The sequence below is a fragment of the Rhamphochromis longiceps genome, linkage group LG2, assembly GCF_057381845.1.
Source record: "Rhamphochromis longiceps isolate RC_006_pf linkage group LG2, R_longiceps_female_GT1.1, whole genome shotgun sequence".
In the NCBI taxonomy this organism is placed as follows: Eukaryota; Metazoa; Chordata; class Actinopteri; order Cichliformes; family Cichlidae; genus Rhamphochromis; species Rhamphochromis longiceps.
In genome coordinates, this window is record NC_140558.1 from 25,077,995 (window position 1) to 25,103,778 (window position 25,784).

Sequence of the window (25,784 nt, forward strand, 5' to 3'; positions counted from 1 at the left end):
TGAGCTAAAAGAAGAGTAAACACCAACATGAGTCTGCTAATTCTATTGCAAGTAGTAAAATAAGCTGTTGAGCTAACATATGTGAACTGATGCTAACACTGTCATTATTGCATTTAAATTACAGTTTAATTTGCAGTCCGCTCAGTTTTGTGCGTATAACAGTTGTGACAGATGGTACAGACTTAAGATGGCTCAAAAGTGATTTACTTTGAGTCTGTCTCTGTGTTTTGGCATCAAAGCGTTTTCTTAGATGGTTTAACCTGAAGCAGTTTGATTAAAGTGAAGGCAGCATCGCATCATCTAACAAGCTCAAAAGATTCTACTTAATTAAGGCTATAATCCTGAGCAAAAATGCAGACTTGATAATTTATATATTTCAACATGTGTCAGATGAAACTGAACCAATTCAAACAGGCGGTTTTACTAGGCACTAATGGGCCTTAATGGTGTTTAGCAGATGTTAAAAAAATATTCTTCTTACAGTTAGAAAATCCTCTAAATGTCTGTGATTACAGTGAGTTTTAAGTTCCTGGTTGTCAAAGATAAACCCAGTGTGACTTTGCAGACATACCATATGGCACTAAAAGCTTTACAATGATATAAGAGTTTGAGACAAAAAAAGCACTAACCTTTGCCAAACATTAGATACTAGTCAGTTTGTTGTCGTGGGAGCGTTTCCAACTCCCACAACTTAGTCTATGCTCTGATCTTCAACATGCATTGTGCATGCATTTGCATCTCTGCAAATGCATGCACATATTCACACATGGCTTTGCTCCCTACTTGCATCTCGGGGTCACGCAGTTTGTCTGAGTTATCCATCTTTGAGTCTGTTCCCCACCCTTCTTGTCTGTCTCCCACTCTTTCTCTTGCCGTCTTTCACTTTCAGAAGCATTCGATACACCAACAGCAGCAATTACCGTCAGTCAGAAGTAATTTATCTTATCTTTTTAAAGTATCCCAAAGAGGCAGAGATAGAACTACATAAATAATTTGACACATAGCATTTTCTTATTTAGAAGTTGTTTTCCCTAAATGTTTTTGCTGACTAAGTTGTATTCTAAGCATGCTATCCTAGAGAAAATGTTGTGAGCAAAGGGGGGGGGGAGTCGAGAAAAGCATAACACATTTGAGTTTCAGATGATGTCTTTACTTTTTTCATTTTGGGAGTTGACTGGATGGAAGTTAATAGTCCATCATACTATTAACTTCCATGAAGCTGAGTAACTAATGGTACAAATATAGCAGGTTTATAAAATTTGGGCAATAGCACAATGCTTCTGCTTTATTCAAAATGGTTCACAAAAGTACTGGATTAACTTATTTTAAAATGCACTGTGATGTGTGAATGTTCACTTACCGTATTTTCCGCACTATAAGGCGCACTTAAAATCCTTTAATTTTCTCAAAAATCGACAGTGCATCTTATGTATGAATTCTGGTTGTGCTTACTGACCTCAAACCAATTTTATGTGGTACACGGCGCTCAAAACTCTGTCAAAAAATGTTTTAGTACGACTTTGCTAAGCTACAAAGCTAAGCTAATAAAGCTAAGCATTACGGCTACCGTAGTCAGGAGCCTTGCAGAGGAATCTGGGTCCAAAACTGCTTCATGTCCCAAAGTCAAACGAACACTGCAGCATCACTGAGAGTTAAAAACTGTCTAAATTCTTTCATCTTTAATAAAATGATCAGCATTGCTGCTTTACCAGGTGTAACAATTAAGTTTAACATCCAGGCATCCATGAAAACAGAATTTATTAAATTTAATGGAGTTAGAAGTTAGCAGGAAGTTAGCTCGCTAGCTTCCACCTAAATATGATATAGCATGTTCTGACTGAGAGATTTCTGAAACAAATGAAAACGTACAGCTCTGCTATCACTTCCAACATAAATGAAGACAAAAAACTAAACAGCAGTGATGTTTGTAGGGTTACTGAAGTTGCACTAGCTGGGATATAATAATGTGCTACGTGATCGCTAGCGACACAGCTATGCTAGCATAATATAAACACAGTGAAGCTGGAGGATGAACGCTAACTTTTTTCCACTCGATAAAAGTTACCATGAGGGTTCCTGATGGTTAGGGACAAAAATCCATCCACAATTCCAAGGTTAGTCATTAATATACTGCAACAGCATGGGAATAGAGCAGCTGCGAGAGAATTCCACATTAATGAATCAAAGGTACAGAAGTGGAGGAAGTAAGAAGAATGAGTTGAGTAAAGTTTGATTTATCTGACTGTTTTGTTCCGCTTAATGCGCCTTATGGTCCGACAGATACGGTACTTACTGTATGGACCTGACTGTTTAAGGACAACACTACTATTTAATAACTCCATCACTTTCAATAACATATATGCACAACTGATTGATGTGTTGTGATATAATTTTGCATAGCAACTCAACTGAATCCTAGATGAAGATTACTTTACACCCCACACAGTAGGTGTAAAAGAATATTAATGCCACAAAATTAATAACTCATGGTCATGATGTAGTCCAAAAGTTAACCCAAGGTTTATCAATCTAGCTAAAAGCACGTTCCCATGCAAGGGCTTCAGTTAGCAGGATCTATAGCAGAGCAACTGATTTTATAAAGTAAGAAACTATCATATTAAAGCACATAATATAGACTGAGAACAACACAGGCTCTGCAGCTGTGTAAGTGTAAATTTAGACCATGTACAAATAGGTTCTTAAAATTGTAAATCAATGTTTTGCTAAAAAAAATTAGGACAGGATTGTAAATCCACATAAGAATCCATATATCCTACTGATCATCATTAGAGACAGACCTAAGACTTCAGATGCTATTAAAAAAACTTTAGACTCTTGCACTCTGCACACAAAGGTAGCGTAATCTGCTTGAGTAGGAAAACAAGTAGGTTTCCAGCATAATTTACTGAGCGATGTACACTAGTAAAGAATAACCTGCTTTTGTGTATAAAGCAGCATTATCCCAGAAGTTACCTGCATGACCCCAAATCCTGCTTCGTGGTGCGGGCTTCTGGTGTCTAGCAGTTCAGAACATCACTAGAGCTTGCGAGAAAACACCAAATAGGTTACTCTTCCACTTTAGAATAAAAGCATATCCATAGGAAGTTGCTGTCCATAGTAGGGCTGTTCGATATAACGATATATATCAGATGACGATATAAAAACATTGTACACTATTGTTTGTTTCGTGGTGTCGCAAAATAAACTGTTTACGGTAATATTTTTTCATTGTTTTGATGGTCACTGTAGTGGATATATTAATTTCTTAAAGTTCTCTCTTTCTCTTATATTTAATATAACCACACTACGGACGGACAAGCGCCTGTTTTTAGGCGTCATGTGCTAAAAAATAAACCTTAGTCTCAAACATTAAAACAGGCTTTTCCCTGCAGCACGCCGTATAATAAATACTCACAAAGAAAACTTCAGCCGTTATAACTTATGTCATGCATCGGTTAAAACACTCGACTCCAGGTACACGACACCCAGCAGGAAACACTTCACGCAAGTCGAGCTGCCCGAGATTCACAGAATTTACAGAAAATGTTACATTTTTGTGATTTTATATATCGTTATCGGACGATAGATGTCTTATATTGGGATATGAGATTTTGGTCATATTGCACAGCTCTAGTCGATAGGGTACTCCTGTGCAGCAACTCCTGATGATGTGAATTGATTATAGTAAGTGCTTTCATTTCTAAATTTAAATGATTGATGCTTTGTTTTCCAAAGACATTTCTTTTGTTTTAACAGCGATTACTAATGCACTTTGGATCCTTTGCATTTCTTTGCATTAGATGACTTTTCTCTCCACTAAACTGCTTGAAGACCACCCTCTGGAACCTGTAATTACCGGCTATAGTTATCACTATAGGCTGTGATAAGATGAAGTCTTAAGTTCTCCAGCATACTCTTACAAATTTCAAAAATTAAAATAAAATACAGTTAAATTAAATTGTTGCTGTCTTTCAGTGATTAAAAACCCCTGTTGTGCTTACCCTTGTATTCTATATTCTGTGAACAGACTAAGAATTAATTATGCAATTTCTATGCATTACTAACTCATGGCCACTTATGGCCTTGCAATAGTTTTTTCCACCCAGTGTCACCAGAGAGGTTCTGCAGTGGTTTTAATTATCATCTTTCTTTTCTTCTATCACATCATTGAAATAACTCTGAAATGTCAAATCTGAAAAACAGGTTATTAGATTTGTGATCTCTTAAATTTAAGGACCGTTATCAGATCACAGCTTTGCACAAAATATTTGGGTTGCCCTACTGGTCAACCCATGTACTGGAGGCTGTGTCCTCATCTCAGTGGACTGAGTGTGACTCAGCTCCAGGCCTTTAAGGCCCCAATCACACAAGCCTAGAGACTGGTCGGCAGACATCTGCTAACCCCCAGTCATTGGAGTTTGCTGGTAGGCACTGTGGAACTGATTGCTAAGGCCTAGAAGAACTAAGGCCTAGAGACATGTCAGTAACTCCCTGGTAAACACTGGTTGCAAGAGAAGACTATGTTATTCCACAACTAGTTGGTGAGTGGTTGCTGGCAGTTGCTACAGTGTAGAAATAAGTATATAAGCTTCCTCCGAAGGGTGGCTGGCCTCTCCCTTAGAGAACCACCTCAACTGAATCCTTTCGATGTAGAGGAGCAGCGGCTCCACTCTGAGCCCCTCCCGGATGACTGAACTTCTTTGGGTATCTGACAAGGATGCCTCCTGGACGCCTCCGGGGTGAGGTGTTCCGGGCGTGTCCCACCGGGAGGAGGCCCCAGGGCAGACCCAGGACACGCTGGAGAGATTATATCTCTCGGCTGGCCTGGGAACGCCTTGGTGTTCCCCCGGACAAGCTGAAGGAGGTGGTTGGGGAAAGGGATGTCTGGGCTTCTCTGCTGCTGCCCCCACGACCCGGCCCCCTTTCTTGCAATTGCTTTTTGTTGCCAGCAGGTTGCTTTAGTCTCACTGTGGGTCTGCAAACACTCGCCAACTACTTACTAAGTGATAGTGAAACTGTGAAAATGTGTGATGCAAACTGGAAACAGAGACCTTTTGGCTTCAGCGTAAAAGTTGTGCCTTACCGTTTCATTCAGCAGACTTTAAAATGCGCAGCTACAAGCCGGAGACTAAATGCTGACAAGTTGCCATCCTCCATGTAAACTATGGGTGATGACAGCAATATGCTACAGACAGGATCTCCCTACTTGTGGGGGGTTCTACTAATTATCAGAGGTTTCCTGGGGTTGCCAACCAATCTCTAGGCCTGTGTAAAGATTTAAACCTATTTATGTTATGATAGCCCTTGTGCACTTTGTATACAAATGTGCCCATGTAAAAAAACAGATGTGGTGAACCGAAGCAAACTTCTACATGAAGTAAATGCAGCATTTTCAAAACGACTACTATTTCCTGTAACATAAAAAAACACTCGGCACTGGCAGCAGTTTTTCCACTTTATTTTGGTCCCTGGTTTCCATAGAGATGGGATGAAATGGAAATTATCTCAGCAGACCTACATTTGGATATGTTGCCTTTTTTTGTATTCGTCCACTTGGGTAATCATGAAGCTGTTATGCAAAAGGATGTAATAGTTGTCACTGCTGGGAAATTCGCCGGGGATGTTATTTTAAGTAGCATGCCTGTTGGACATTTGTTAGGGTCGAATCTTTACTGGGCGTGTGAGGAGTTGCTTAGGAGAAATCCGCCTTCTGTCCGTTTCTGATTTCAGTATTCAATGAGGTTTCATCAGGAAGACAAAAAAGTAGCTCATTGGAGAAAAAACTTAGCAAGGATTTATAATGCTCGGCCACTCTCAGCTTCAGTCTGGTGCACTAAGTTAAATATTTTATGATATTTTTTTTTTTTGGGGGGGGGGGGGGGGGGGGGGGTGTTCTCTGTTTTTGCAGTCACATTTATTGGAGTTACAGTAGACTTAACCTGTAACTTTATAAAGTTCAGCTGTGGCGATACAAACTTTAGAAACTCTCTCTGCCTCACACTCTCTCTGTCTGCTTTGCTTCAATCTTCATATTGTGTTTTCGTTTGTGTGTGTGCGTGCGTGCGTGCGTGCGTGCGTGCGTGCGTGCGTGCGTGTAACCTCAGGCGTCTTGCAGAGCCATTAACCAATCCCTGTACTTTTAGACAGATGAAACATGACCAGGGCCATTGATATTGCATGATTCATGCCTGTGGCTTAAAGTTCTGCTATTTCAACCAACCCTTCTGTCTGGCAAAGCCACAGTGACTATTTATCATCTCTGCCTATGCTGCTGAGATAGGTGATTGTTTTTAGTAGTGTGTGTGTGTTTCACTGAAGTATACCACAACTCTACACAAGCCTACACGTTGCTTCATCCTTGAACAGGCTGAAGTAAAATGAAAGGGAGCATAATTTCATCTGTAAACATGTGAATGAGTCACAGCTTGTCATAGTTAGCATCTTGATAAATTGTACATTGCTTTGCTCCAAACTAAATGGTTTTACCACAGGCGTATTGTTTTCAATTTAGCGAATGTTATTGACACAAGAACGCGGGAAAAAGAAAATGATGAAATTTAATAGGTTCCTATTTCTGAAAAACAGAATTCAACATCAATGATTGATGAACTCATAAATAGTTTCATTGCTAAGAAAACAAGCAGTTGGAATATGTCTGCATTTTCTTTTGGCTAAATTACAACAGGGTAGGCAGCAATATGAAACCTTTTCTTCACATTTGTCATGGATCAGTTTGGGGTTTTAATGAGCTCGTAGTAAAAATACTCCGCAAGCTGTACCAGTGCTTGCTGTGGCTTAACATTGTAATTAATTAATATATCAGCATATGGGGAAAAATTGGTCATTATTATGAGGAAATAATACCCACAGTTAGCGAATGGTTTATCCTATAACATTAGGAATATTTCATTTAGGTCACCGAGATCCAGGCAGCAAAGTTTTTCTCCTCTAAATAAAAGCTAAAACTTAGTTTTTGTATTTTAGAAGGTTTGTCCTGATTAATCACATGGCAGCAAACCAAGAAATTATGTGAGAATCAAACTGTAAACCTAATGAAATTCCTCATAAACTGTTAAAAAATCAGGTGCTATAAATGTCCTCCTCACTCACTCCCTCCCTCCTGAAATTCAGATTGCAGTAGCTGGAGCATTGCAAATAATAGTGCTTTAAAACATGCTCCCTTCCACTTCTCTCCACTCCAGAGGTGGGATTTGAGCAGTTTCGTGTGGCAGAAAAGGCTCACGGGAACTGGATGAAGCTTTACCTGGAAGGAAACACCTCCGAGGTGCTGACCAACGTGGGCAAAAAGGTCCTGAGGCAGTATCTGGAGGCCCTAGCTGCCATGAGCGCTGCTCTGAGCAAACAGCTGGGCAAGTATGACATGTACTCCATGATTGCAGGCATGGTGTTTGTCTTTCAGGTAAGGACCGAATCATCATATTTTTTTTTATCTGCACTCGTAATAGTTTGGTGTGCTGCTTATCAGCTTTAGAGTGTGGGAGTGAGGTGCACGGCAACAAAAAGTTAAAACTAAACCCTCACCAGGTGTCATGCTTTCTTTTTGATAGTGGAAATATTTGTGACAATGAAGCCGTCCTAAGATAGATTTACTTTAGAGGGGGATCTATTGTGTTTATCTTGTACTGGGCCTTGCTACAACCCATTAGTTCATCCACTGTCTGTTTTGGTTCTTTTAGGTCCTCTTCCATTAAGGCCACTGACCCTTTAAGCCGGCTTTCTTCTTAGGGATATTAGGGATATCCCCTTCTACTGATGTCAGTGATAGCCATGAAACTGTCTGAAATGAGCGTTTATAGCTGAGCTTTTAGCTCACACACACTGAATTCTTTATTTTAGAGAGAAGAGACTTTCTCCTGGCAACCTTTCTAAACAAGACCTACTCATTCAATCTTTTTCTTATTGTACTATTATGAACTTCAACATTTAACAGTTTGAGCTCTTGGGCTTTTTGCAGTTTCTCTGAACATTGCACAGTCTGATCTCCACGTGGGAATAATCTTTCTCACTGTAGAATGATGTTTGGAAATGGCCTTATAACCCTTTGCAGATGGATGGAGAGCAACAGTTGGGTCTCTGAGACCACTGCTGTGGCTTTGCGGTTTGGCATTGTGTTAACACACATCTAAAAGCTCCAGACCATCAAACTTTATAGAGGTGCTCCCTTTACTGAAAAATTTTTTGATTATCAGTACACGGCTGCTATTTACTCTTTTAAGGAAGCAGTAAGGATGCACTTAGTTTTTCACATACTGCTTGTAAATTTGGGCTCACTTTTGCTTAAATATATAATGACCCCTGTCCAGGGTGTACCGAGCCTCTCACCCCATGACAGCTGGGATAGGCTACCCCCCTGCGACCCTGAATTAGATAAGCAGATGGATGGATGTAATGAAACAGTGTAATTTATCATTTGCTGTTTTTCATCCAAGGTTGTATTTACCTAATTTTCAGACCTACTGAGGACCAGATGATTTTTAATCTGTCCTGATCTGTAAAACCTTTTTAGCACGACTGCATAAAAAATAAATAAATAAGAGAAAAGCATCATAAGTCTCTTTCAATTAGAAAATCAGTTAAACGTGTACATGCATGCATTATGTTTGTTATTAAATTGCTCTTCACTGTTCACATAAATTGGGGAGGTTATAAAACTGGAGATTACAATGATTGCATCAGATTTGTAAAAGACTTTTTCTCTCCTCTCTGTCTCTCCTGGCCTTTAAGCTCCTGTTGGTCTTACTGCTGGCTATGCCTGAAGCCCTCAGCAGTGCCGCAGCAGTGGACCTCCCCATCCTCTCGGCCCTGCTCTCCCTGCCTTTTTACCTTTTGTGCCTACTTCTTTCCTCAGTGCACGTCTTGGTGTGCACATCTGCTGGGAGCTCCTGTTACTTCTGCAGCCTCTCCTGGGGTCTCGTGTTTGCTGCCGTTGCCTTCTCCTCAGCAATGTTTTGTATTCTGGTCTCTATAGCAACACGAAGACTCCCCCTGGGTGCAAAGATTCATGGGAAGGTGAGTAAGTGCAGTGAAACACGGGTAGATATTGTAACAGATGTTAGCCCTCAGAGAGCCATACTTACATACAGTGGATCCGCATGTAAAGCATGAATGCACAAGCTAACGCGCTAACCCATTCTGCTGCTCTCTGATTGCTTTAAAGGGACACTGAGGATAAAAGACTGAGTGTTAGTGAATCCATCTATCTCTCTAGAAACCTCGCTGCTTGTTAAACAGATTTGTGTTGTTGTATTTGAATTTTTCACTTCCTGTAGGTAGAGAAACGTTACCTAAGTGACTTTTGGAATTTATTTGAGAGAAAACCTGCTAAATCTACTGGAGCGGCATGCTCTTGTCTGTTGTGCATTCACTTAGTGATTTAGTTTGCAGAGTCTTTAAGGATGTAGATTTAAATCATTTGAGTGCTTCTCAACAGTCTCAGAAAAAAGTTTTAGTGTATTTTCACTTTGACAAGTAAAAAAAGATTCTGCCAAAAAGTGGCTTAAAAGAAGTGTCTGAGTAAGTGCCTCTTAGTCAATTTAAAACTGCAGACAACAATTGTATGCTTCAGAGATTGTGAAGAGCTGCAATAATTACTCTTTGATTACTCTGCAGTATCACACAAGAAAACAAGTGAGAAATAGTAGTGCGTTTAAGCAAATGATATTGTGTTGTTGTTGTGAGTCAGGCACTCGGAGTGACGGTGAGAGTAGCAGAAAGGCAACACAAACAATATTTTTGGACACAGCAGTGATCACATAATCATGACTTCTGACATGCCAGAAGTTTGTGGTGTTGGTGTGTTTACCCTGTGTTTTCTTACCCTGTGTGTGAAACATTTCCATGCTACACAGAAATAATTATTCAAATTGAAGCATTGTTGTAGCAGTATTGTCTGCATTGTCAGGTGGTGGGGTTTATAGGTAGGTCCATTAGTTCTTGTGCAGTGACACATTTTTTGTGGCATGACCGCAGTGGGATTTAAGTTAACCAATCAAGGTGCAATTAAAGTGCAGCTCTTCAACTTTAATTCAGGAAGTTTAATAAAAGTGTATTTTCTGATAGTTCTTAAGTGCAACCAGAAGTTTGCACTCTGTTGTCTCCATTCACGAAAGTGTCTCTTGTGGACCTTGACAATGATGCAGCTACCTCTTTGAGCGTTCTTGAATTATTTTCATCTTCTGTGGTCTTTGAAGGTGTTTGGTGCTCCTGAGCTGCTGAGCTGGCCTTTTCAGGAATATACCAGATTGTTGATTTGGCCTGTCAGTGCGCCCCAGGGTGGCTGTGGCTACAATGTAGCTTGCCATCACCAGTGTGTGAATGTGTGTGTGAATGGGTGGATGACTGGATATGTAAAGCGCTTTGGGGTCCTTAGGGACTAGTAAAGCGCTATATAAATACAGGCCATTTACCATTTTTCCAATTTTTTTCATTTTTCAAATGGCTTTATGTCTTTGTTTGTTTTTAAATGGTTTTTCAGACTACTTGCCTCCTTCCCTTGCATCAGCCTCTCTTTTGAACACAACTACCAAATACAGGTTCACTTGTACAACACTTGGAATCAATTCCAGTTTTCTTTGAATGTTTTTTTTATGGAATAACGAGGGAACAGGCCTCCCCTTGACATAAAACTTTCATATAAAATCAATTGTCGAAGTACTCATGAGCCTTTGAAAACGGGGTGCTGTGTATAAAAACGTATGTTATTCCTCAACAGTAAATTCTGCACTTCTGTTAAAGCTTGTAAATGAAAACTCAAAATCTGATCTTCAAACACAACTTAATTTTTTGATTTTAAATCCACTGTGCTCATGTATAGAGGCAACATTAGAAACATGTCTCCAAAAACAGCAGTTAGCTTGCTAACAAGGCTAAAAAGCACAGCCATACATGACATCATAAACATACAAAACTCTGAAGTGCGTTATATATTCCAACTGCCCCCCATTAATTATTTAAAAGATGACAAAACAAATTAAAAACACTTATTTGATTCATGTACACATATAAGACCTGACTGGAGAAGTCAATCCATGTAATGTACAATTGCTGCATATTATCACTTTTTAATGTATGCCTCTTTATTGCCAAAAACTTGGCTCCGAGGGTGGGAAAGTGGAGCTGTTTCTGCATAATAAAGTTACGTTAAAAAAAGTTACACTAGTATATAAATGTCTTATAAAATATTATATGAGTGGATGCATCAGTAGACTGTGGTTCTATTAGGCGAGTAGATGCCGTTTCTCAACATACTGTCCAGTTTATTGGAAGAAGAGTTGCTGACTGTGCCCATAAAACTGCGAACTCTGTAAATAAAACAGACACTAACACAGTGGACAGATGGGGTGTCGAGTCTGACTAACAATTAAAATAGTAAATTAGAAGATATGCACTGCCAGGATCCTTTAGGAGAATGACGTAAAAACATCACTCAGGTAGTTTAAAGACAGTCAGGATTTTTACTTGTTGTCAATCTGAATTGAAAATGAAGAAAACTAAAGATGGTCCATCATTTGGACTCTAACTGCTGGTGCAGTTAGAAGATAAGTGGTGTATTTGTTAAGCCTTAACGATAACGCACTCTTGGCGGTGCTATCAAAGGTTTTGGGTAGTTTAAATTTGTTTCAGTAATTTTCTCTTTCCATCACTGCAATGTTAAATTGTCCTTCAACAAACTGAAGTAATTCCCAGCAATATGTTGAAGTAAGTTATCAATCATAGAAAGGTTGAAGTGGTTCTTCAGTGAAAAATGGAAGCTTTGAGTCATAAGTGCTTGTTTAAAGGGCTTTAACAGTAGCTTCCCTTTGCTGCTGCAACTCTTTGCTCATTATTAATTTATCTGTAAAGGTTACATCTCATTTGCCTTCTGGGAACTCTTGAGAAAGTGCTGATGTAGCAAAAAAAAGGTCAGAAGAATCCACTTGGGTCATTAGGCTGGGAGAGGAAATGAACTCTCCGACTCGACACACTGGAAGATGTGGAGGATTTCGTACAGTACTGGAGGTGTTTCTTCTCTGGCTCCAGTGACCGTGAAAAGACTGTTTTCTTTTGAGTCTTACAAATGTCATAGTGAAGAAAAAAACTGTGCTCATAGTTCAGTTGGCAGGTAATGATGATGACCTGTGATGACAAATGTGCTTTTGTACCAGCAGCAGATTTTTGTGAAATTACCAGACTTTGGTCAGAAAAATCAAACAGACAAACTGTTGAAGCTCAACTCATGTAGAAACCAAAATGTCAAAGAGCTGTTTTCAGCCACTGAACTGAAATTCTGCAGGATTCATGAAACGTCCTTCCTGCCAAGTACCTTGAAAGGCTGTGTGAGCATGTGCCCAGTGGAGAATGCACTTATAAAAGCAAAGCTTGATCACAACAAACACCAAAGCAGTGTCGTTTCTTTGGCTGCTGAAAGTCATTCATAAATCGAAAGCACTGCTGTATGTACAGCAAACTCAAAGTACAGTATTTAGATGGTTTCAGAGTGGATGAAAACAAACACAAATATTTGCTGCTGATTATAGCTGCAACTAGGGCTGGGCCATATTATACCGTTCACGGTAATACCGGTATAATGTTAGGCAACGATAGGAAAATGAAATATCGCGATAGAATGGGAGTAAAACGCGCATGCGCAGTGCCTTTGTTTTCATACGCACATGGCCGATTGTTGAGTGAAACAAATGAACCAGAATTGGTTTGTAAAAATGGTGCAACTTCAGTGATGTGGAACTGGTTTGGCGTTTGTCCGTCAGATACACGACAAAGCACATTTTTTTGCAGAACATGCAAGCGGCCGTCGTTATTGTCGTATTTGTCGGACTAAGATGCTCTTAAATCTGGGAGTAATCTGGGTCCTAAACTCCGTAAACCTTCAGGTCAAACAACACTGCAGCATCACTGAGAGTTTAAAAACTGTCTAAATTCTTTCATCTTTAATAAAACGATCAGCATTGCTGCTTTACCAGGTGTAACTATGAAGTTTAACTTCCAGGCATCCATGAAAACAACATTTATTACATTTAACGGAGTTAGAAGTTAGCAGGAAGCTAGCGGAAGTTAGCTCGCTAGTTTCGCTAGTTACCCAAGCATGATATAGCATGTTCTGACTGAGAGATTTCTGAATAAATTCAAACGTACAGCTCTGCTATCACTTCCAACATAAATGAAGACGGGAAACTAAACAGCAGTGACGTTTGTAGGGTTACTGAAGTTGGGCTAGCTGGTATATAATGATGTGCTACGTGATCGCTAGCGACACAGCTATGTTAGCATGACATAAACAGTGAAGCTGGAGGACGAACACTAACACTTTTCCACTTATAAAAGTTAACGTGAAGGTTCTTCATGGTTAGAGACAAATGCAATCGCATGGCAGGATGCTGTAAACGGACCAAACTTCAGTCAGGAGAACAACTGAGATAATCCATAACAACTGAGATAATCCATCCATAATACGAGGTTAGTCATTAATATACTGCAACAACATGGGAATAGAGCAGCTGCCAGAGAATTCAACATTAATGAATCAATGGTACAGAAGTGGAGGAAGCAAGAAGAATGAGTTTAATAAAGTTTGATTTATCTGACTGCCTTGTTTCGCTTAATGTGCCTTATAATCCCGTGCACCTTATGGTCCGAAAAATACGTACTGCACACTGCAGTTTAATGTTGCAAAGCACCTCTTTTTACCTTCAGTGGATATTATACATGGTTATGCTCAGGATATGTCAGCCCATTTCTACTGGAAATGCCTTTTGGTTAAACTTTCAGCAAGGAATTTGTATTCGCACTGTTAAATTTTTATATAGCTTTAATGTACATAAAAACCAGCTTCTTGTTTAAGTGAAAATAAAAGGAAGGTTGTCTTTTTGCACTAGTAATGTTGTGGAGTTGTATTTTGTCTTGCATCAATTATATCGTCAGTTATATCGTTATCGCAAATTTTCAAATATATATCGTGATAAATATTTTTGGCCATATCGCCCTGCTCTAGCTGCAACCAATAATGGATTTTGTTCTCTTTTTTTAGCCTGGAGGTATTTCCTTCTTAATTGAATTATTGTTGAGTTTATTAAATGCCAGTGAAAGGTGAATTTCCAACACAAAAACTCAAAGATGTGAGATTTGAAGTGATATGAAACAGAAAAAGCAACAAATCCCGAGACTTGAAGCTGAAAATAATTTGGCATTTAGCTTTGATAGATGACTTTAATGTTTCAGATCTTTTCAGGTTGTTTTGTAATGGATTGTTTTTTTCAACTGGTGAAGGATCACAGCACTGGATTCTGCTTGACAGACCCACAAATTTTAAATTAAATGTAAATTTGTAAACAGGTCCATAGTTGCCCACCATTACAATCATGGATTTGTGAAGCCTGCAAATCAAAATCAGTCATAAGAAGCAGGGGGTGGAGCTAAAAGAGAAATCGAAGAGCAGTACATGCTCATGCAGGATTGGCAGAAGACCATGTAAACTGGACGGACCGCCAACGTTAACGAGAGGGCATTCGCTCAAGTCACTTTGCTATTACAAAAAAACCCAAAACACTATGCACAATTGCAAGCACACATGCACAGTACACACTGTTTGACTCTCACAGGGAACACAACATGAGCATCATGTTATATTCAGTAAGAAGTCAAACTGGCATTTCAATTTCTAAAGACTTTAAAAAAAGTGGTTACTGAAGTCATACATGAAGGGAGCTGGAGGGTCATTCACCCAACGACTTTGATAATAATCTGATATCATTTCAGCCACAAGAGTCGCCACCTGCTGGCCATTAGATAGAATCCAGGTTAAAGACCTGGAAGCTAAGTCAGTCTTTCATACACATTATAATCAATGTCAGGTATTAAATCATTCTACAGATATATTGAAATGTTTAACTATTCATAGAACAACTGTGTTGAGCTTCCATAATTTGGCTTCCTGTTGATGTTGAAATTGATTTTAAATGTTATTAATTCCTTTAAAAGCTACATATGGATTTAGTCCTGCTGCTACTCTAGAGTGTATATAAAAGTGCCGTTGTGTATCATGCCATGTTTTATTTCTCGTTCCAAAAGTGGTGATTAAGCGCGTACAATCATGGCCCATCTCTACAGCCAAGATCTTTTTAATAACCTGTGGGAGGAAATGCAGTTAGTGGACTCTGTGTCCTCAAAGTCATGACTGACAAACTCATTTTGATACTGAGATTAAATAATAAAGCTGCTTTATTGTTAAACTGTATTTGTATCAAAGGATTACATTGATGAATTCCCAGGAGTCCCTGAATATTTGTCAGACAAGAGGAAATCTGCTCAAAATTACAAACCTTTGGACAGATTTCACACAAAAGTGTGTTTGAAGCTACTACCAGATGTAGCATGTAGTGCTGGAAAATGTGACAAATAATCCTAAGGCACAATAATGTTGTATACTTTCAGGAATCCATTTGGATCTAAGTGCAGAGCTGTGTCTGGTTAGACTTGACAAATAACTGCTTTGGGGAAACTGTCCAAAACATATATTCACTCTCTGTCCTCATTAGTTTCAGTGCAAGGTGGAAACGAAAAGAAAAACTTGCTGCTCCAGCAAAAATGTGATGAGAATTCCATTTAAGTGAGTTTTAATGACCCAAAGGTGAGGTCATTTTAAAAAAGTAGTTCTGTACAAGAGCTGTAAAGACGTGTGAAATACCTGCAATGTGTATCATGTTCATGCATTCGCCTATCAAGCGATGACTCCCAGTTCGATCCCAGGAGGAGACACTGATTCTGTTGGGGTTGCGTCAGGAAAAGCATCCGGCGTTAAAAAATAAATAAAAAAATCTGCCAACTCAGACATGCGGCGCTACCTGCTGTGGGAGACCCCTTGTGGGAGACTCCTTGTGGGTAAGAGAACAGCCAAAAGTGGCTTATATTTTTCCAACAACCAAAAAAAGGCTAAGAATCCCTTAATAAATGATTCTATTGAGTCTCTCATGACTTTTGTAAGGAGCTTACTCTAGTCTGTCACCAGCACAAGAGTTTAATATGATTTCTTATTATGCCTGAGTGGAAAAAGTCATATTTTAAATGGCAGAGCTCGGAAGTCAGTCTGAGTCAGTATTACCATTTCACAGCTGCGTGATGGAAAGGCAGGTTCAGCTGGCAGAATATGATAAATCAAACACACATACTGGACACATTGGTTTCACAGGAAAAGTGATGTTAAGTGGCATAGATGCAACGGTGGCATCAAAGACCCTCCAATAATTTTAGGCTAGAAAGACTAAAAGGTCATTTGCTACATCAGTAGCTGTGCTTTGTCATGAAAAGGCCTTTGGCAGGGCAGAGCAATATTCTACTTCAGCACATTAGGCTTCGGGTCAAGTCCTGATTTATGTTCTACTCTACATGGAGCCCTCAGCATGGTCAGAGAATATTTATGCATTATTTAGAATGATCTGCTCAAGTCAATAGACGACCATATCGTAGTTCACTTCATGGTTCATGTGAAGATGAAAAACCCTCATGTGTTTGTTTAATGTAAGACCACACCCATAACCCTAGCATTAGTAAATAAAAACAGCCCTGTGAAGCCCTCTTAATTAACTGGTTTCTTTTAAATGTATAAACTAAAACTTCCTTTTTACAAGTAGGGCTGCCACAAACGATTATTTTGATAGTCGACTAGTCACCGATTATTTTTGCGATTAGTCGACTAATCAGATCATCATCCATTGGACGTAAAACTACAGCTTATTGCACCAGCAGCATCTGCTCTTATATAACTATCATTAGCTTACAGCTTTAAGTGTTTAAGGTCTGTGCTAACTAAAAATAAAGACAAGATGATAGTTTATTAAATTTTAATGAAATTTGCAGATTGTTTCGGTGAAGTTTAATAAACTCCTTGCTATCTAAAATATAACAGGACACCGGAGTATATTCTGGAGCATCTCACACTTCTGATAATCAGTTGTCGACAGCTGAATAAACATTCAGCTGTGTAAAAACTATAACTTTAATCTCAGACAAACTGATTTACTCAGGAACAAATAAAATACTAAAAAAAAAGCCAAACAATAACATTTTAAGTTATCTAAGTGACTCATATATATTTAACCTGAGTAGCGAAAGACGGTGGTGGGTTTGAAAACGATTTGCGGGGAGTCCGGTGTTCTCACAGCGCTAGTGAGCCTAGCCCCCGGCTCGCTAACGAGCTAGTGGGTAACAGATGTCTCCGAAAACGTCGGAGCGCTTTTGAAAATATGTGGTGTCCTGATAAACTGAGCAGATATTTGAGGTTTACACAGCTACATTCTCGCCTGAAAATATGTTAAACGTTTATTTTGTGACCCAGAAAGAATAATAAGAGTAACATTAAAACTAACTAGCTGCCGCCATTGTTGGAAACTGCGCTGGGCCGCGCTATGAATTCTGGGACACAGCTGCTTCTTCTTCTTCGGGGTTTAACGGTAGCTGACATCCTTGTACATGCAATGCTGCCATCTTCTGTTACAGTCCGTTATTACACTCTTAAATCCTGCCACTTATTCCTGCGTCTTTTGTGATCTTACAAAGCTTCAAACGACGCGTCGACTATTAAATCAGTCGTCGACGATTTTGATAATCGACGTAATCGTGACTAGTCGACAAATCGTGGCAGCCCTATTTACAAGATATATGATGATTGTTTCTCGACTAAATTTCCTCGACTCTCAGCAAAGAACATGATGGGAGTATAATTTCCTCCTGACTCAGTAAGTGATGATGTGTAGACCAGCCAAAAGCACAGAAAACTAAGTCGGGATATAATTTACACTCACTCAGCAATTCATTAGGTTCACCTGTTCAGCTGTTTGTTAAGACAGAAATCTAACTGTACACATGTCAAGACGACCAGCTACAGTTCAGACAGCATTAGAATAAAGGTTAGTGCCAGACAGGCAGGTCTAAACTGCTGATCTAATGGGATTTTCCTGCACAGGCGTCTCTAAGGTTTATAAAGAGTGGTCTGAGAAAGAGAAATTAGCGGTGAGCAGCAGAGCTTTGGGGGAAAGTGCCTTGTTGATGTCAAAGGAAAATAGCTTTAACTGCTCTGAGCTGTCAGAAAGGCAACAGTAACAAATACTGACGTGTTATAACCAAGGTGTGCAGAAGAGCATCTCTGATGCACAACAAATTGAAACTTTAAGTAAGTGGGCCACAGCAGAACACCACACTAGGTGCTACTCCGGTCAGCTAATAACAGGGAAGTGAGGCTACAATTCATATAGGACCACCAAAACTAGAAAATTCTTAATGTTTAGCTTGTATAGAAAGAGACAATGTACTGATCCTTGTTGTGTTTAACAGGTGACGTGCTTGGGAACAAAATTGAGATAAAATGAGTCCTGTCCTGCAAGTGATATCTGAACCAAGTAGGATCACTAAAGTCTCCATTTTCTTTCAATATATTCTATAAATATATATTGTAGGAAAATGACCCTACAGTATTACAGAGAAAACATCAAACAACCTTGATGGGGAGGAAGAAAGGAAAGACTTAGGAGGATGAAATCATCTGCCCTGACCTGCTGGTGAAAAGAGCAGACAGAGAAGTCGTGGCACATAGTTGCCCCTCCCCTAAACCTGGTTCTGCCGCAGGTTTCTTCCTGTTAAAAGGGAGTTTTTTCTTCTCACGGTTGCCAAGTCTTTGCTCAAAGGGGGTCATGTGATTGTTGGGGTTTTCTCTGTATAATTGTAGACTCTTTATTTTGCAGTATAGAGTTGAGTTCAGCCTAGGGTCTAGTAGGCACTAGTATTTCAACAGGTCCAGTCTCAACCCTTTTTTCAAAAATATCCAAGACCAGGATATAACCGAATGCATCAAAAGAAGCAGTTCTTTCTAATAATAGCTGAATAGCAATTTTGCCTGGACAGCGTTCATTCGAATGTCATTGAATGAACAGTGACTACCTCCTCCTCCACTCACAGTGGAGGAGGTGTTGAATACGTATGCCAGTGATACTTTTTATAATAACTTTTCTATAAACTGAAGTATCTCTTGAGTGTTTTGCTCTAGTTTTTCTGTTAAACCCGATGACTAACTTGAGTCATAAATGTGTCATCTGCTGTATTGCTAATGCATGCAAATTGTATACTCAATGATTTAGTGAAGTTTTATCTATCCTGCATCACTTGGTTATATTAGCCTGGGTAAATGTTGCTACTTGTTTTTGCTGTTTTTTAAGTAATACTTTCATTAAGTATGTATCCATCTACTTTGAAACCCTGCCATTAACACAGATTAGTATGCAGCAGGCTTTTCTGATTTCACAATTTGCCAGCCGCTGAAGGAAAGAGCAAGGAGCAGTGAAGCTGGAAAACTATTTTACAGCTTCCTTTGGGATGTGACATGTTTTATCTCAAAAACAGGAGCTGTAGGCATAAAGGCCATCAGTCCTTTTCTCAGTAATGCATGGATGGCTTATAGTTTCGTACACAGAACAGATGAACAATCTCTACTTGACTTAAACTATGGGACTCGTAGAGAACTATATTTTGGGAGAGTTTAGGAACACGCCGTTTTTTTGTTGTTGTTTTTTTTGTTTTGTTTTTTAATCTAGAAGATATTCGTAAAAACCTGAAAAGACCTTAATAAAAATGCAACCTGCTCTTAGTGCACTGTTAATATATGAAAATGTATTCACCCACGACTTTTATATCCAGAGTTAAGTAATGTTTTTCTCTTTCTGTGTATACATAACTGCTAGACCAAATATTTAATGACCCGGCATCTTGTTTAAAGAGGGATAGGTGTAAAGGTTGCAATAACAATAACCTGGTGTAAGGGGAAATTATTCTGCAACAGCCCGGTCCCACAGCGAAGCCACCACTGTATCCTGGAGGGGCTGAATATATCATCCCAGCCTGTCTTTGTCATCAAGGCAAAGACAGGCTGAGATGCATGTCTGTTGTTTGTTAGGTTAAAATATTGCTGTTGAGCTAAGAGGCTGGCTGAACTCAGCCTGAACTTAAGCTCAGTGAATAAAATCATTTGCATACAAGTGTTCGATTGGACAAACAGCAATCTTAAAAATGGGATTGAAGCATCCATAACAGACCGACTGCAATTTATGAATGACAGCTCATGGTCACTGTCAGCAGTGCCAAGGCAGGAACCTGCTGCTGTACATCCAGTAGTGACATGTGATGGATGATCTGATGTTTGGCAGTAATATTTCCGTTCATCGTAACAGGAGTCTGAACGGTGTACCTTTTTAAATTTGAGTGCAAATAGCACATGCATCAGTTAACGCTTGTTCTCGTTTTGGTCTGCATGAACAGAGCAGGCATAACGGGTTTGAAATTGAACTGTTTTTATACCTCCCGCTGGTGACAGCTGTAGCTGGAGGCATTAATTTTGTCCATAATGCTTTGTGTCTTTCCCGTTTTTGAAGACTGTGTAGCTCTTTGAACGCCGTCAGAGATTTCTTCAAGTTAGTTAGGGATGTTCCCTTGGATTCAGAGATGAGCTAAGTTTGGGTGTGAAAGGCCAAGGTCAGCGTGACCCCACGATACCTTTTTATTTATTCAGATCTTATTGAATTAGACAAAAACATCAACAGAACAATACACTGACATAAAGTGAGGTATATAAGTCAATTTGTGCAATAAGTTGTTGGGTAATATTGATTTGGCAAACATCCAGTACACACAAGTTATGTTTTCACTTTGGATTTGAAGTCACAGAAACATTAAGCCAACATCTTCTCACAGTCAGCAGTGTTCATTATCTGTTCAGTCCACAGTTTTAGCATCAGGGTTTGAGATCATTTCCAAATCACAAGAATCAGTCTGGCATGAGCCTCTGGACAAACCACACTTCAACCATTGGCCCATATATTCCAAAACATTTCTCCAATCAGGAAAAACTTTGGAACACTCCCATGATGCATCTACCTAAGTGCCTCTTTCTGCCTTACATTATCAGCATAAAACATAGTTAATTAATTAATTAAATCCATTTTGTGTATTTAGTTCAATTCAGTTTTATTTATACAGCACCAAATCACAACAACAGTCACCTCAAAGGGCTTTAAATTGTAAGATAGACGCTACAAAAATACATACAGATAAAAACCCAACAATCATATGACCCCCTATGAGCAAGCACTTTGGTGACAGTGGGAAGGAAAAACTCCCTTTTAACAGGAAGAAACCTCCGGCAGAACCAGGCTCAGGGAGGGGCGGGGCCATCTGCTGTGATTGGTTGGGGTGAGAGAAGGAAGACAGGATAAAGACATGCTGTGGAAGAGAGACAGAGATTAATAACAAGTATGATTCAATGCAGAGAGGTCTATTAACACATGTTGAGTGAGAAAGGTGACTGAAAAGGAAATACTCAATGCATCATGGGTAATCTCAAAGGAGTATAGTAATACTGATTAATTATTACGACAGACATTTTTAGGCATAACTCATGCCTACCTCATGAATTCTCAGGAACACCTTGGGAATATTTGTTAAATTCGGCACAAACATCTAATTGGACTTTAAGATCTGATGGTCATGGTCACGGTCATTGTAACCTCACAGCCCCGATTTAAGAATCTGTATGCTAATTTTGACAGAATTTCCTACAAATTATGGAATAAATGAATGAGGTAAAGTCTTTTGTTTTTGTTTTTTAAAGAAAGCGCCAATTCAAAGCTTTCATTGTTATGAACTGCTACATGACTGCTAGAAGCACGAGGCAGTAATCCTAGTATTGTGAAGTGCATGAGTCATATAATGAGTGTCACGAGCTGAGGTTTTCAGTATTGTGCTATATTAGTGTGAATCACCCAAGCAATAGTTTCATCCATCTAATTGTCCCACTGAGAATTGTGATGCCATCACTCTGGGGTGGGCGAGGTGAAAGTAGGTTGAGTATGTAGTCGGGCCTGTGTGGATGGAATAGCTCTTTCCTCTGTATTTAAAATGATCCTTTTTTATTCTCTTTTCACAGTCTCCTCTGAGGAGCAGTGAGGTTGACTGGTCGCTGTCAGAGCTGGATGTTTTGCTGCTGGCCGGCACCGTCGGTCACACTCTCAGCCTGGCGGCCAGCAGTTTCGTAGAGGAAGAGCACCAAACCTGGTACTTTCTGCTCAACACGCTCTGCCTCACCGTGTTCCAGGATGTCTGCCGCAAGTACTTCAGAGAGAAGAGGGGCTCTGGAGATGACGAAGAGCATATCCTCCCTTCCAAAGACCGTCATCCCTCCGCTCACCCCAAAGCAGAGATTTTCTCAGAGAAGTGGTTAGCGTTAGCCACGCCACCATTCACTCTGCTCTGCTGCCGGCTACTGCGCTCCCTCAACCAAACTGGGGTGCAGTGGGCTCATATCCCTGACGTTGGGCATTGGCTCAACAGGTGGGTTTATTGATCTAATATTAACTTTGATAAATGCTTCAGTTTTAAGTAGTTTAAATATTTGAGTCACTGTATTTTATTCATATCAAGAAAATGCAGGCAGTATTTGGAAAACAGTATAAATTAACTGGTTTCACTGATGATTCATCACCTAATGCCATGTAGTAGTGAATTTACACTCACTGCCAAATTTGAACCCAACCATCTGAATGCTGCATCAGAAATCTAGACTCATCAGTCTTCAATTGTCTAATTTTGGAGTTTCCTGTTGCTAGCTGACAGCAATTACAGTTACTGCTTTTGCGTTCAGAGATGCTCTTCTGCATACCTTGGTTGTAACAACTGGGTGTTTGAGTTACTGTTGCCTTCCTATCAGCGTGGAGCAGTCTGACCATTCTTCTCTGGCTATCACTTAAATGCCTAAATTGCATAAATCCACAAGTTGCTACCATGTGACAGGCTGCTGGTAAGATATTTCCATTCCTGAGCAGTTGAACAGGTGTGTTTTATTAAGTGGTCAGTGATTGTTTCCCAATTCCAGTGTGTCACTTTACCTGAATAAAAACCCAAAGGCACTCATATTTCCTCTTAGCAAGTGGTCAGTTGCTAGTAGATTAGCCAGCTACCTCCTTGATAGCAAGACAAGTGTTTTTATGTGCTAAATGCTAAACTATGTTTATTAAGTAGTCGCTAACTTTGTGTAACTATTGGTTGGACAGCTAGTGATCATTGTATTGTTAGTAATTACAGCTGTGAAAATCAACCAATGTTAGAAAGGACAATAAAACTGTAAATAGTTGAGGAGAAATGTGGAGGATTATAGTTCTATTACTACAGTGATGCTTTTCTTGCACAGTCATATTTTTCATTGTTACGGAAACATTGATTCTAATTCTAATGCATGAAAGCTAGTAATACTACCTAACTAACCATCACTGTTGGTTTGTGCACATTTATTGTTTAACTAGGCAGCAAAGCAAAGAGAGAGTGGCAACAGTAACAGCTTCTTGGTTGATTCAAGATTAACTTGGCAGCATTTTTATTCCTAAGTCGCTCCTCAAGGGAAAATCAGACGACTCCATGAATAGCAAAAGGATAGAGGGTTCTGTCTCTGATGTGTTTGTGTTAAGCTGTACAAAAGGGCTGGGTACAAAAAGCGATTTCGCCGAAGTTCAGAAGTTTATCTGAAATCTGTTACATGCATGCATAAATCCCTTCAAGTGTATTTGCTCTCTTTTACTCAAAGCTAAATTTACAGTGGTAAACTGATTGCTGATATGGCTCTACAGCAAAATCTTCACTATGTTGTTTTTTCTGACAACCAGTGTTGTATTGTTGGTGTTGTAATGAACGGTGGGGTGCTAGCAAAGCTGAGGACCATTAGTTCTGTGTCATGCTGTATGGTATATTTCTCTTTTTACGTGGATATGTGGCAGCATGAAGGTGACAGGACATAACAGGAACTTATTTCCAACACAACTACAATTTGAAAAAAAACCCTACACTTGATGTTTTACGACAAATCAAACAGAATTGAAAAAGAACAGGCGTCTTTCACTGTTTAAGGATAGAAGTTCAACCGTCACATGGGGATACATTCGTTGCAGAAGGGCAATCTGTCTGAAGACAGTATACTCAGTAGGCTAAAATGCAGTGCAGCAACAAGATTTTCAATCTCAATGTGTTTCTCCACCTACACACAAATGTAACAGATCAATGTAGCAAATTCATTGATGTTCTTTGGGGAAAGCCGTGATATAGGATATTACTTACTGTAGTAGATGTAATGAAAGTGGTTCAGTGAACAATACATTTAGATTTCAATGCTAGATATAGACATCTAATGGAAGCTGTGTGGTGTTAACACACAGAGCAAGTCTTTTCTTCTGACACTAAAACATTTTAAATGTGTTTTTCTAGCTGAGAAGCTGATAGGACTACCCACTTACATTTTCTTTTTTTTAAAGATTCAAGAAGAGAAAATCGTCTTCAGATTGCCCAGACTGAAGGAAAACTGTGATTTCTCTGTAAAAACTGTGGCTTTTTCAGAGCCATTAATATTCTGACAGCAGTGCGAGGCAGGGGGATTATAGTTTGTTCTTTAACATTCATCACAATGTGGAACAGAGATGTGGATTCTGACCTTTTCCCTGTCCAGTGTTGCCCTTTCTTCCTACCTGCAGTGCCTGTTGCTTGGATAATGAGATCCAGGTAGCGTTATGCCTCATCTTGTCTCAAAGTATTCAACGTCCACTGCCAGTCTGATCCAGCTAATGGCTAAATACACGGCTTCAACTTTGATATGTCCTATTTCCTATCGGTGCTCAGTATGGTGCAATTACAGACTTTAATCCAGTGAACAATTGAGGGGCTGTGCCTCTTTTAAATTTAACCTGAATCTAGAGGATTTGACTGACAGTATTTCATCTCATCAAAGTAAATGCTCACCTTCAGCCTTCAAATGAGAACCTGTAATGCTTTCTCTTCATGTGTTATTATATATACAGTTACACTGGTGAACCGTCATATTAAAGACAGTCAGTTCACAGTAATGAGGTGAGTGTATGTCCAAGTAATCCCTGAGAGCCAGGCGCTAAAGCGTCAAACTGCTTTAATCAGCTGGTCTATCAATATTTTTTTCTTTTCTTGGATTTGTCGAGTCAACTCAGGCACAGGTCTCTGGCTGTGAAGACAGAAGCCCCACCCACCTGTGGGTGGAGCCAGGTGCGAGGGGCAGCCCAGTCAGAAGACATCTGGTTTTTCAAGAGTGTGGCCTTAAAAGGAAAGGAGAAAATAGCCTTTTTTAGACAGTAAAACTGATAGATGATAGGAATTCACAGTTCAGAATACTAAGGATTATCCTGAAGTGTGTAACGCAAAGCCACTCTAGCTCTCTTACCGTAACAGCCTGTTTAGTTGTCTAAACAAGAAAGGGCTAGCTTGTCTACAGGTTGTTCAAAACTCTGCAGCGAGGCTACTGACCCACTCGAACAAGGGAGCTCATATGACCCCTGTTTTGAAGTTGCTACACTGGCTCCCAATCAGATTTAGGTTCCATTTTAAAACTCTAGTTTTAACCTTTAGAGCATTACAGGCCAGGCCCCTCCCTATACTGCTGATTTGATTTGTACACATACCTGGTAACCTGAGGTCTTTGAATCAAAACCTTTTAGTGGTACCCCACACTCGTTTTAGAACTCGAGGGGACCGATCTTTCCAAGCTGTTGCCCCCAGACTGTGGAATGCACTTCTACTATTTCTACAGCGTCTGGACTCAGTGGAGACCTTCAAAGAGCAGCTAAAGATATTTTTTATTTCAAAAAGCTTTTAATTAGACGGGTGTTTTATGATGTATTTATGACTGTATTATGTCTTCTTACCTTCTTGTAAAGCACTTTGTG

General features: G+C 39.6%; 1 protein-coding gene across 1 annotated transcript in view; it reads left to right on the forward strand.

The window, feature by feature from the left end:
- Nucleotides 1-25,784, forward strand: part of pigg (phosphatidylinositol glycan anchor biosynthesis class G (EMM blood group)) — a 93,522-nt gene that overhangs the window by 26,160 nt on the left and 41,578 nt on the right. Inside the window, exons 7-9 of the mRNA XM_085419619.1 lie at nucleotides 7,203-7,420; nucleotides 8,746-9,030; nucleotides 21,980-22,383. Coding sequence (XP_085275745.1) covers nucleotides 7,203-7,420; nucleotides 8,746-9,030; nucleotides 21,980-22,383 — 907 coding nt within the window. The remainder of the gene's footprint in view (nucleotides 1-7,202; nucleotides 7,421-8,745; nucleotides 9,031-21,979; nucleotides 22,384-25,784) is intronic.